At 41.6% G+C, this 13968-nt stretch overlaps 1 protein-coding gene across 2 annotated transcripts in view; it reads right to left on the reverse strand.

The window, feature by feature from the left end:
* UBE2R2 (ubiquitin conjugating enzyme E2 R2) overlaps nt 1-13968 on the reverse strand; it is a 111857-nt gene that overhangs the window by 20101 nt on the left and 77788 nt on the right. For both annotated transcript variants that reach the window (XM_023203336.3, XM_023203335.3), the window contains exon 2: nt 12452-12538. In XM_023203336.3, coding sequence (XP_023059104.1) covers nt 12452-12538 — 87 coding nt within the window. The remainder of the gene's footprint in view (nt 1-12451; nt 12539-13968) is intronic.

Below are 13968 nucleotides of genomic sequence, written 5' to 3' on the forward strand. Positions count from 1 at the left end.
CTTCTAGAGGCTCTAAGAGAAGTCCCTTGCCTTGCTCTTTCTAGCTACTAAATGCCAATCTTTTCCCTTGGACTTCCCTCTTCTATTTTCAAAGCAATGTCAATGTCTCATTTTTCTGGGCCCTTCTTCCAAAGTCATATCTCCTCTAACTAATTTTATGCTTCCCTCTTCCACTATTAAGGACTCTTGTGATTACATTGGGCTCCCGTGGATAATCCAGAATAATCTCCCTATTTTAAGGTCAGCTGATTAACAACTTTAACTTCTCTTTGACATAGAACCTAAAATTCACAGGTTCCAGGGATTAGCATGTGAACATTTTGGGGGAACCATTATTCTACCTACCTCAGCCTTGTTTTGATGAAGAACAGAGCATAAAAATTAGGCCACAGGGTCAGGCGCAGTGGCTTACGCCTGTAATCCCAGCACTTTGGGAGGCCGAGGTGGGCAGATCATGAGGTCAGGAGATCGAGACCACCCTAGCTAACACGGTGAAACCCCGTCTCTACTAAAAATACAAAAATTAGCTGGGCGTGGTGGTGGGCACCTGTAGTCCCAGCTACTCAGGAGGCTGAGGCAGGAGAATGGCGTGAACACGGAAGGCGGAGCTTGCAGTGAGCTGAGATGGCGCCACTGCACTCCAGCCTGGGCGACAGAGCGAGACTCCGTCTCAAAAAAAAAAAAAAAATTAGGCCACAGAAGTATGTTACTTGGTTCAGAGCATAATACATATTTAAAAAACAAACAAAAAAACGCAACCTTCTTAGTAGTGGAATGAACTGAACAGATTTGCATTTCAAAATGACATATTATTAGAAAATAGGCATCCAAATTGACACAGACAATGGATTTGACAAAATCTAACACTCTTTCATGATAAAAACAATCAGAAAGCTATGACTAGATGGGAATTATCTTAACATGATAAAGGGCATTTATTAAAAACCCACAGCTGCCAGGCGCTGTGGCTCACGCCTGTAATCCCAGGACTTTGGAAGACCGAGGCAGGCAGATCACCAGGTCAGGAGATCAAGACCATCCTGGCTAACACGGTGAAATCCCATCTCTACTAAACAAAGGAAAAAATTAGCCGGGCATGGCACGGCGCCGGTAGTCCCAGCTGAGGCAGGAGAATCACTTGAACCCAGGAGGCGGAGGTTGTAATGAGCCGAGATCGTACCACTGCACTCCAGCCTGGGCGACAGAGTAAAACTCCATCTTAAAAAAAAAAAAAAAACCAAAGCTAACTTCATACTCAGTGGTGACAATGGTGAAAGACTAAAAGCTTTACTCCTAAAATCAGGAGCTTGACAAGAATGCCTGCTTTCACCACTGCTATTTAATGTTGTACTAGAAATTTCTAACCAGAGTACTTAGACAAGGAAAAGAAAAAAAGGAAACTGAGTTGAAGGGGAGAAAAGCATCTTTATACACAGATGACATGATCCTATATAAGAAAGCTACAAAAGCTAATAAATTCAGGAAAGTTGTAGGATACATAATCAAAACTCAGTCACTTTTATTTTTATAAACTAGCAAAAATAACCTAATAGGATATAATGAAAACAATTCCATTGATAACTGTTATTTAAAATAATAAATCTGGCCAGGCGGGGTGGCTCACACCTGTAATCCCAGCACTTTGGGAGGCCGGGGCTGGCAGATCACTTGAGGACAGGAGTTCGAGACCATCCTGGCCAACACAGTGAAATCCCGTCTCTCAAAAACACAAAAAATTTGGCAGACATGGTGGCTCATGCCTGTAATCCCAGCTGCTCAGCAGGCTGATGCAGGAGAATCGTTTGAACCCAGTAGGCAGAGGTTACAGTGAGCTAAGTACGAGTCACTGCACTCCAGTCTGGGCAACAGAGTGAGACCTCACCTCAAAAAAAAAAAAAGAAGAGAGAGAGAATAAATCTAGTCATGGAAGGGAAAAGACTTGTACGCTGAAAACTACAGGCCAGGCATGGTGGCTCAGGCTGGACGTGGTGGCTCACGCCTGTAATCCCAGCACTTTGGGAGGCCAAGGTGGGTGGATCATGAGGTCAGGAGATCAAGACCATCCTGGCTAACACGATGAAACCCCGTCTCTACTAAAAATACAAAAAATTAGCCGGGCGTGGTGGCAGGTGCCTGTAGTCCCAGCTACTCGGGAGACTGAGGCAGGAAAATGGCGCGAACCCGGGAAGCGGAGCTTGCAGTGAGCCAAGATCGCGCCACTGCACTCCAGCCTGGGCAACAGAGCGAGACTTGGTCTCAAAAAAAAAAAAAAAGAAAAACAAAAGAAAGAAAACTACAAAACAGTGCTCAAATAAATTTTAAAAGACCTGAAAAACCGTAGAGGTGTGATATTAAGATGGTTCTATTCCCTAATTTGATTTACAGATTCATTCAATACAATCCTTATCAAATCCTACTTCCCGTTTTACAGTTATTGACAAGGTAATCCTAAAATTCACACAGCAATTTAAGGGACCCAAAGAGCCAAAACAATTTGGAAAAAGAAAAGGTTGGAGGATTCACACTTCCTAATTTTAAAAATTACTACAAAGACAACCATGTTGTTCGGTACTGGCATAATGACAGACGTATAAGCCAATGGAACATAATTTAGAAGTGAGAGTCCAGAAATAATCCAATACATTGATGGCCAATTGATTTTGACAAGGATGCCAAGTCCATTCAATGGGGAAAAAACAGACTCTTCAATAAATGGTGGTGGGACAACTGGATTTCTATAAACAAAAAAATGCAACTGAACTCCTACCTTATGTCATATACAAAAATTAACTGAAAATAGATCAAAGACTTGGAAATAACTGCACTTCATTAAAATGGAAAACTTTTATGCATCTAAAGGACATTATCAAGAAAGTGAAAAGGCAACCTATAGAATGGGAGAAAACATTTGCAAATCATATATCTGATAAGACTTTAATATATATAATATATAAGGAATTCCTAAAACTCAGTAACAAAAAGATATCCATTTCAATAATAGGGAAGGCCAGGTGCAGTGGCTCATGCCTGTAATTCCACCACTGTGGGAGGCTGAGCAGGGAGGTATCCTTGAGGCCAGGAGTTCAAGACCAGCCTGGGTGACATAAAGAGACAAGATCTCACTTTGTCTCTCAGCCTGGAGTGCAGTGGTGCAATCTCAGCTCACTGCAGCCTCTACCTCCCAGGCTCAAGTGATCCTTCCACTTCAGCCTCCCAAGTAGCTGGGACCACAGATGAGAGCCACCAAACGTGGATAATTTTTATTTTTTTATTTTTATTTTTTTGAGACGGAGTCTCGCTCTGTCACCCAGGCTGGAGTGCAGTGGCCAGATCTCAGCTCACTGCAAGCTCCGCCTCCCGGGTTTACGCCATTCTCCTGCCTCAGCCTCCAGAGTAGCTGGGACTACAGGTGCCCGCCACCACGCCCAGCTAGTTTTTTGTATTTTTTTAGTACAGACGGGGTTTCACCGTGTTAGCCAGGATGGTCTCGATCTTCTGACCTCGTGATCCGCCCATCTCAGCTTCCCAAAGTGCTGGGATTACAGGCTTGAGCCACTGTGCCCGGCCTAAATTTTTTTATAGAGATGGAGTTGCGCTGTTACTCAGGCTTGTCTTGACTCCTGAGCTCAAGCAATCCTTCCACTTTGGCCACACAAACTGCTGAGATTACAGGTGTGAGCCACCACACCTGGCCCCCCAAAATTTTACTAATTAGTCAGGTGTGGTGGCACACACTTGTAGTTCCAGCTACTTGGGAGGCTGACATGGGAGGACTGCTTGAGCCCAGAAGTTTGAGGCTGCAGTGAGCCGTGATTGGGCCACTCCAGCCTGGAACAGAGCAAGACCCCATTCCCAAAAATAAATGAAAAATTAAAAATGAGCTAGGACAGACATTTCTCCAAAGAAGATATACAAATGGCCAATAAGCACATGAAAAGATGCTCAACATAAGCCATGTGGGTAATGCAAAGCAAAACCACAATAAGCTACCACTTCACACCAACTTAGGATAGCTATATTTTATCCTACTTTTCTTAATATAGAGATGGGGATCTTGCTATATTGCTCAGGCTGGTCTCAAACTCCTAGCCTCAAGCAATCCTCCTGCCTTGACCTTTAAAGTGCTGAAATTACAGATGTGAGCCACTGCACCTAGCCTTTTTTTAAAAAAAGGAAAATAACAAGTGTTGGTAAGGATGTAAAGAAACTGGAACACACATTGCTGGTGGGAATGTAAACAGTTCAGCTGCTATGGGAAAAAAGTTTGACAGTCCATTTAAAAGATGGCTGGGCACAGTGGATCACATGCCTGTAATCCCAGCACTAATAGGAAAATGGGTTAAAAAAAGAAGAAAGAAAAAGTGAGCTGGGTGCAGTGGCTCATACCTGTAATCCCAGCACTTTGGGAGGCCGAGGCACGTGAATCACTTGATGCCAGGAGTTCTAGATCAGCCTGACAAAATCCCATCTCTACTAAAAATGCAAAAAATAGCTGGTGGTGCACATCTGTAATCCCTGCTACTTGGGTGGTCGGGGCATGAGAACAGCTTGGACCCAGGAGGCAGAGATTGCAGTGAACTGAGATCCTGACACTGCACCCCAGCCTGGGCAACAGAGCGAGACTCTGTCTCAAAAAATTAATATATAAATACATAAATAAAAGTGAAACACAGAATTCTCATTTAACCCCACAATTGCACTCCTAGGTATGTAACCCAAAGAACTGAAAACAGGTATTCAAGAAGTACATGCACATGCGTGTTCAGAGCAGCACTATTCACATAAACAAAAGGGAGAAACAATCCAAATGTGACCATCAAAAGATGAATGTAGAAACAAATTGTGGTATATCTATATAATGCAATATTCTTCAGCCATGAAGAGGAATGAAGTACTGATATATACTACAAGGTGGATGAATCTCCAAAATATTGTGCTGAGTGAAACATACTATATGACTCTATTTATACTAAATATCCAGAATATGTAAATCTATAGAGACAGAAAGCAGATTAGTGGTTGCCAGAGATTAAGGGAATATGGGAACAGAGAGAAATTACTTAATATGTAGTGTATTTTAAGTTGGAGTGATGGAAATGCTCTGCCACTACAGAGGTATTAATAGTAGTTGTACAACATTATGAACGTACTAAATGCTATTGAATTGTTTGATTATTTATTTATGAATAAATGAACAATACAGTCTTGCTCTGTGACCCAGGCTGGTACAGTAGCATGATTATAGCTCACTGCAACTTCGAACTCTTGGGCTCCAGGGATCTCCCTGACAATTGTTTACTTTAAATGGTTAATGTTATGTATGTGAATTTCATCTCAATAAATTCTTTTTTTGGGGGGGAAAGTTATTGGACTCTAGAATGGGGATTCTAAAAGATAAAATGAAGAATTATCTAGCCTACACCCCATCCAAATCCAATTAAATAACAATTTCCAGGATTCTTTTTTAATAACTTCTCCACATGATTCTGATATATGGCCAAATTTGGGCATGTCAATACTTAGGAAACCTTTTCCCTATACCTTAAAATGTTAAGAGAAAATGCGTAAGATCTGTAAATTCAAGAATTACATAAATATGCATAAAATTCTGCTTGTGACAAGTTATTTACACACCAGAGCTCAGCTCTGAAAAGTACAAATTTAGTGGCCTAAATACTAACATGTTCTAAATGATGGCTAATGTATCATATAGATAAGCCTATAATGTATATTCCCATAGAGCAACTTATCTTTTCAAAAAAAGCTCCATCCTCTGTTCTACAACACACTAGTAACTATTAATAAAATAATCAACTTTTCTCTGAACTTTCCCCTCAATTTTGTAATGAACCCAAAACTGCTCTAAAAATTAATGTCTATTATTAAAAATGTTTAAGTACTAAGGAACAGTGAAATTCTATGTGTTGCCGTATCTGTGAAGTCTGTAGTAAAGAAAGTGTTATATGAACTCTCATTGTAATGCAGTTTGTGAAAAATATGGTGCTCATTAGTTGTCTACTTTTTAACAATATGACCAGAATGTAACCAGTAACATATATATTAAGGCTCACTAAACACAGTGCAAAGCAGAAAGGAAACAGATTGTGTAGTACAATCACTGATGACAAATTCCTATCAAACTTCCTTAGTTTTCCCTTGATACTAATGAATTTCACAAACATGGTAACGATGAAAATATAAATATATATACACACACACATACATATACACAGTTCACTGCAGCCTCAACCTTCTAGGCTCAAGTGACGCTCTCACCTCAGCCTTCCAAGTAGCTGGGACTACAGGCATGTGCCACTAGGCTTGGCGAACCTGCCTCAGCCTCCCCAAGTGCTGGGATTATAGGCATAAGAAACTGTGCCCAGCCAACAACAACAACAAAAGTTTTGCAGCTTTAACTCAAAGGAGAAGACAACTTTAAAATAAATTCACTCATGTAACACAGCAGTTATTTACAACTTTTGGGGGCTGCAGTAATTTATCTATACATATATTTAACAAACTGTGACCAAAGCACTTGTCTTTAATTTTTTTATTTTTGAGAGAGTCTCATTCTTTTGCCCAGGCTGGAGTGCAGTGGTGCGATCTTGGCTCACTGCAACCTCCGCCTCCTGGGTTCAAGCTATTCTCATGCCTCAGCCTCCCGAGCAACTGGGATTACAGGTATGCACCACCATGCCCAGCTAATTTTTTCTATTTTCAGTAGAGGTGGGGTTTCACTGTGTTGGCCAGGCTAGTCCTAAAGTCCTGGCCTCAAGTGATCTGCCTATCTTGGCCTCCCAAAGTGTTAGGATTACAGGCGTGAGCCACCACACCTGACCACACTTGTCTTTTTAAAAACATGACCTAAGAGCCGGGTGCAGTGGCTCATGCCTGTAATCCCAGCACTTTGGGAGGCAGAAGCAGGTGGATCACGAAGTCAGGAGTTCGAAACCAGCCTGGCCAAGATGGTAAAACCTCGTCTCTACTAAAAATACAAAAATTAGCCAGGCACGGTGGCGGGCACCTGTAATCTCAGCTACTCAGAAGGCTGAGGCAGGAGAATCGCCTGAACCCGGGAGGCGGGGGTTGCAGTGAGCCGAGATCGCACCATTGCACTCTAGCCTGGGTGACAGAGCAAGACTCCATCTCAAAACAACAACAATAAAAACATGACATAAAAAACTATTTTCAGCCAGATGGCGTCTCTAGATCTCTATTACCACAAATACCAACACTGGCCCTCAAAAATTTCAATTCTGATACCATTTCCATACTGCTGTGAAGGTTAATAATCACGTGAGAAGAGTTTCTTGTGATTCCTTTGACAACATCACATTTACTTCCTAAATATGACTTATCACTTCTTCCCCTACCCCCACCCTCCCCACAAGATGGAGTCTTGCTCTGTTGTTCAGGCTGGAGTGCAGTGGCACGATCTCAGCTCACTGCAACCTCTGCCTACTGGGTTCAAGCAATTCTCTTGCCTCAGCCTCCTGAGTAGCTGGGATTACAGGCACCCGTCACCACGCCTGGTTAATTTTTGTATTTTTAGTAGAGACAGAGTTCTACCATGTTGGCCAGGCTGGTTTCAAACTCCTGACCTCGTGATCTGCCTGCCTCGGCCTCACAAAGTGCTGGGATTAATCACAGGCATATGAGCCACTGAGCCTGGCCTTAGCTCGATCTTAGCTCACTGCAACCTCCGCCTCCTGGGTTCAAGCCGATTCTCCTGCCTCATCCTGCTGAGTAGCTGGGATTACAGGCGCATGACCACACCCGGCTGATGTTTGTATTTTTAGTAGAGACGGGGTTTCACCATGTTGACCAGGCTATATAATTTTATCAATCCCAACACTTTGGGAGGCTGAGGCAGGTGGATCAACTGAGGTCAGGAATTCAAGACCAGCCTGGCCAATGTGGTGAAACCCCTCCCCTCTACTAAAAATATAAAATTAGCCAGGTGTGGTGGCACAAGCCTGTAATCCCAGTTACTTGGAAGGCTCAGGCAGGAGAATCGCTTGAACCTGGGAGGTGGAGGTTGCAGTGAGCCAAGATCATGCCATTGCATTACTCCGTCTCAAAAACAAAAACCAAAATACAAAAAACAAAAAAACCATTCTGTAATATTTTTCGTTGCAATATGGTTTTGCAGTGGTCTCATTTTTTCATAGCAGCATCCCAAGCATTGAAATTGCTTTAGATTTTTGCCATCTTAGTCATGCATCAGTTCTTTTTTTTGGCCCTGTGGATGTTGGAAGTACCTTTGCTCCAGAAACTGAGCTAACATCACCTTTAAATTGCTTTTATTTTATTTATTTATTTATTTTGAGACAGAATCTCTGTCACCCAGGCTGGAGTGCAGTGGTGCGATTTCGGCTAACTGAAACCTCCACCTCTTGGGTTCAAGCGGTTCTCCTGTCTCGGCTTCCTGGGTAGCTGGGACTGGAGGTGTGCACTACCACACCCGGCTAATTTTTGTATTTTTAGTAGAGACAGTGTTTCACCATGTTGGCCAGACTGGCCTCGAACTTCTGACCCCAAGTGATCCACCTGCCTTGGCCTCTCAAAGTGCTGGGATTACAGGGTGAGCCACTATTCCCGGCCACCTTTAAATTGCTTTTAGGCAAGAAATGGAGAACCCACTCTAGGGTCTTGAATTTGGAGTTCAATTCCATATAAATGAGCACACTGGGGCAGCTGTGTCATTTTCCACAGTCTGTTTTTTATGTAAGACATCTTAATTTTTCTTTTTCAGACAGAACAGACTGGTACGAAATGATAGTTTTCTTTTTAGAAATAAGCTTTCTAAATATTGTTTAATATTTGACACAATATAAATAAACAACAGTGAATACACTGTTCTGTGTAACAATATCTTCCTTTGTAGGAAAGAGTCTGTAGAAGTAATTCATTGCTTCCTAAGTTCAAACTGAGTTCAGTATGCACAGAGTATTTTGATATCTGTCTTAGTACATTTGGGTTGCTACAGCAAAATAACTTAGACTGGGTAATATACTAACAACAGAAATTTATTGCTCACAATTCTGGAGGCTGCGAAGTCCAAGACCAAGCCACCAGCACATTTGGTCTGTTGAAGGCTTGTTTTTCACAGATGGCGCCTGTTTTGTTGCATCCTTATGGGAGAAGAGGCAAGGCAGTTCTCTCTTGCCTCTTTCATAAGGATGCTAATATCATTCATGGGTGACACCAAAATCCAGACCATAACAATGTTCCTGTCTAATAATTAAAGGTTTTTGCCTTTACAATTATGTAGTGTATATATAGATATTAGATGGCAAGAGAGAAGTGAGAAGGACCAAGCTTTTGTCTTGCAATTTAGAGCTAACTACTTTTGTTTTTGTTTTTTTGAGATGGAGACTCGCTCTGTCACCCAGGCTGCAGTGTGGTGGTGTGATCTCGGCTTACTGCAACCTCCACCTCCCTTCAAGCAATTTTTCTGCCCAAGCCTCCTGAGTAGCTGGCACTACAGGCGCGCACCACCACGCCCGGCTAAGTTTTGTATTTTTAGTAAAGACGAGGTTTCACCACATTGGCCAGGCTGGTCTGGAACTCCTGATCGTGATCCTCCTACCTCAGCCTCCCAAAGTGCTGGGGTTACAGGCGTAAGCCACCGCACCCAGCAGAGAGTTAATTACTCTTAAAGCCATATACATACTGTTGCCATCTCAGTTATCTAATTCCCAAACATCTCTCAAAAAAGAAACAAAAAAAAAAATAGGATAAAGGAGTCTTTGACAGGAACAAAGTGTAGGTAAGTAATTACACTCCCCTTTCCACTTTTTTTTTCAGTACATAGGCTATTTAGTTCTTTCAAGATTTACCATTAGATCATGAAATACAATTTTCCCCCATATTCATAATGAATTTTTCTACACTAAAATGCATGCATATCCTGTAAATGTGTAGATATTTTTCAAACACAAATGTTTTGTTTTTAAAGAAGTGACAGGCTGAGCGCGGTGGCTCATGCCTGTAATCTCAGCACTTTGGGAGGTTGAGGTGAGGAGTTCGAGACTGGCAGATATAGAGAATCACAACTTATCAGAGCAGAAACCCAGGAGGAGAAAATTCCATCAGTCCCGGAGTACAAAAACCTGAACTATATAATTGACAAAATGCTAGAGGCCCAGTATAGACAAACCTCAGAGTAAAAAAGTCCAGTCCCTTTAGTTAGTGGGTACCCCTGTATTTTTTTGAGTTTTACCTCCTAGAGTTCTACCAGGTTTTCACAGTGACTATAGGTCAAACAACCCCTTGTGTTCTGGCAGCAGGAGGGGAAAGGAAACCACTTTGAAATAAGTCAGGGCTGGGTGCAGTGGCTCACACCTGTAATCCTAGAACTTTGGGAGGTCGAGGCAGGCAGACCACTTGAGGTCAGGAGTTTGAGATCAGCCTAGCCAACACATCAAAACCCCATCTCTACTAAAAACACAAAAATTAGCCAGCCTCCCAGCTACTCAGGAGGCTGAGGCATGATAATTGCTTGAACCCAGGAGGCAGAGGTTGCAGTGAGCCAAGACTGCTCCACCGCACTACAGCCTGGGAGACAGAGCAAGACTCTGTCTCAAAAAAAAAAAAAAAAAAAGTCAGAATGTTCTGTTCTTTTTAACAAGGTCTGTCCTCAGGAGAAATTACTTAACTACAAACCTGCCCAAGTTTTATCACAGCCTATATGACCTGGAAGAAGTGTAAAGCCCAACTCCAGCCACCTCAAGCCATCTAGAAATGGACAGAGCTGGCAGGCAGAAAATAAGTAAAGACATAGCTGAACTCAGCAACACCATTCGTCAAGTGTATATAATGAGCATTATTGACTACTACACCCGTAACTGCAGATTACACATTGTTCTTGAGCTCACATGAAACTTGCATGAAGATATACTACATCTTGACAAATTTTTAAAAATAGAAATCATACAATGTCTGCTTTCAGATCACAGTGGAATTTAACTGGAAGTCCCCAACAGAAAGATACCTGCAAAATCCCCAAAACATTTGGAGATTTAAAAACACACTTATAGAATAGCAGGCCGGGCACAGTGGCTCACGCCTTAATCCCAGAACTTTGGGAGGCCAAGATGGGTGGATCACAAGGTCAGGAGTTCAAGACCAGCTTGGCCAACATGGTGAAACCCCATCTCTACTAAAAATACAAAAATGAGCTGGGCATGGTGGCATGTGCCTGTAATCCCAGCTACTCGGGAGGCTGAAGCAGGAGAATTGCTTGAACCGGGAGGCAGGAGGCAGAGGTAGCAGTGAGCAAGATTGTGCCACTGCACTCCAGCCTGGGCTACAGAGCGAGACTGTCTCAAAAACAAACAAACAAACAAACAAAACACACACACTTCTAGAATAGTAAAGAGTAGCCTCAAAAGAAAAAAACTAGTGGACCCTAATATATCATCCTGAGAAACAGAATGCATTATTCTAGTATCCTTATGGATTAGCTCAAAGCTAAGTACGTTTCATCAACAAAAGCTAGAAATGCTTTCCCCAGGCATGTGCACTTGTCTAGTAGAAGAACCTCACATTGAATTTATTCCAAAAGAGGCTCTCAAATGTTCAGCAGCAACTCCTAAAATGAGGCCAGTCCAAATGTAATGGGATAAATCCCGCTCCCCCCACCAAAAGCTGAATCTCTTATCATAGGAACAGGTGACCCTTGCTGTGAAGTTAGAGGATAGGCATACAAATAAATTTATATGACATTATCTACTAACTTTTTTAAATGCATGTGTTAAACACATGTGTATTATAACTCTAGCAATGAGCAGCAAAAGTCTAAAGTCCAAATCCTTAACTGGAATATACACAAGGTATTTTAAAACTACACTAATGTTAAATAATTAATCCAGAAACTGTTAACTGAAGTGCAAAATCATTAAGATTTCTCTATGGCTACAACAGCCAAACTTTCAAAGTGTGCTGAGACAGACAGGCTATTTTATTTAAAAAAAATTTATTTATTTATTATTATTATACTTTAAGTTCTAGGGTACATGTGCATAACGTGCAGGTTTATTACATATGTATACTTGTGCCATGTTGGTGTGCTGCACCCATCAACTCGTCATTTACATCAGGTATAACTCCCAATGCAATCCTTCCCCCCTCCCCCCTCCCCATGATAGGCCCCGGTGTGTGATGTTCCCTTCCCAAGTCCAAGCGATCTCATTGTTCAGTTCCCACCTATGAGTGAGAACATGTGGTGTTTGGTTTTCTGTTCTTGCGATAGTTTGCTGAGAATGATGGTTTCCAGCTGCATCCATGTCCCTACAAAGGACACAAACTCATCCTTTTTTATGGCTGCATAGTATTCCATGGTGTATATGTGCCACATTTTCTTAATCCAGTCCAGACAGGCTATTTTAAAGTACTCACTAAAAAAAAAAAAAAGTCTTCAGAGAAATTTATGATGGATGTCTCTTACCTCATAAATGTTGGGGTGCCACATTTTGGTCAAGAATCTGAAGGTAGGTGGTGAATAGGGGTAGTCAATAGGAAATTTAATATGCGCCTGAAAAGAAAAAAAATGAAATGCTGATAAATGAGACTATAACTTATTCATCTGCCTAATAATTCACCCTACTATACCCCACAGAAACAAAGCTCCTTTCACAGAGTAAACTCTTGAGATTAAAGCAGCTCAGACACACTTTGTTATCCCCAGTGCCAGGGTCATTAGTATGTTCTTACAGCACCCCTTCAAATATTTATAAAAGGTTATCTTTTTTTTTTTTCCCCAGACGGAGTCTCACTCTGTTGCCAGGCTAGAGTGCAGTGACGTGACCTCAGCTCACTGCAACCTCTGCCTCCCGGGTTCAAGTGATTCTCCTGCCTCAGCCTCCTGAGTAGCTGGGACTACAGGCGTATGCCACCACGCCCAGGTAATCTTTGCATTTTTAGTAGAGACAGGTTTCACCATATTGGCCAGGATGGTCTCAATCTCTTGACCTCGTGATCTACCTGCCTCAGCCTCCCAAAGTGCCTGGATTATAGGCGTGAGCCACCGCGCCCGGCCCCTATAAAAGGCTATTTTAAGTCACCAAAACTCACACACTCACTCACATACACATACATAAATACAATTTTAACTTAGCTCACGAGTGAAAAACAATACTCTGTACAAATATATTTTATTTTTATAACAAAATAATCTAATTTTAGGGTACACAATATGGAACAATGGTGTTTTTCTTTTTACTCACATAATTTAACTGTCATTCTATCACCCAGAAATAATAAATGCTGACACTGCTGATTTCCCTTACAAAACTTATTTTTAAAAACTTCAGCATACTGTATTTTGTATTCTGCTTTTTTCACCTATATCACATTGTAAACATTCTTTTTACATCATGAAATATTCTCTCTACATGGGTGACTGATAGTATCTGCATTATACTCCATCAAATGTATACCTAGATGAACCATTTTATAAAACTATTTCCTTATTTTGGGCATTTGGGTTGTTTCTCACACCTTTGCTGTTATAAATCCTGCTGCAGTGAATGTCCTTTGCAGTATCCCCATATTTTAAGTATGAAGAAGTCCAGAAAACCTGACAAGTTCTCTCTTCCATAAAAGCAATGGGAAAATTGCCAAAAATTGTAAGCATCAACATTTTCAGAATTCCAGAAAATAACCAGAGGCTTGCAACAATTCAAGGAGTAGATATTTAAAGAAAATGGCTGACATTCAGTAAGAACATCAAGCTACGTGGTTTTAACTTACCCTAATCCAATCTCCTATACTCTAGCTGTGCAGCAGCCTTAAAACACATTCAAAGTAAAAACCAAGGAAGCTGACAGGCCCTGGAGAGGATAGAATGGCCTGGCATTTCGCCAAAGCCTTACTCCCAGAGAATTGTCATTAGTTGACCTTTCTAGTGGGTTCCCTAGAAAACTCCACTTGCAAGGCTGTCTACATGTGATTGGATTTGGAGCT

This window comes from Piliocolobus tephrosceles, chromosome 14 (assembly GCF_002776525.5).
Source record: "Piliocolobus tephrosceles isolate RC106 chromosome 14, ASM277652v3, whole genome shotgun sequence".
NCBI classification, from domain to species: Eukaryota; Metazoa; Chordata; class Mammalia; order Primates; family Cercopithecidae; genus Piliocolobus; species Piliocolobus tephrosceles.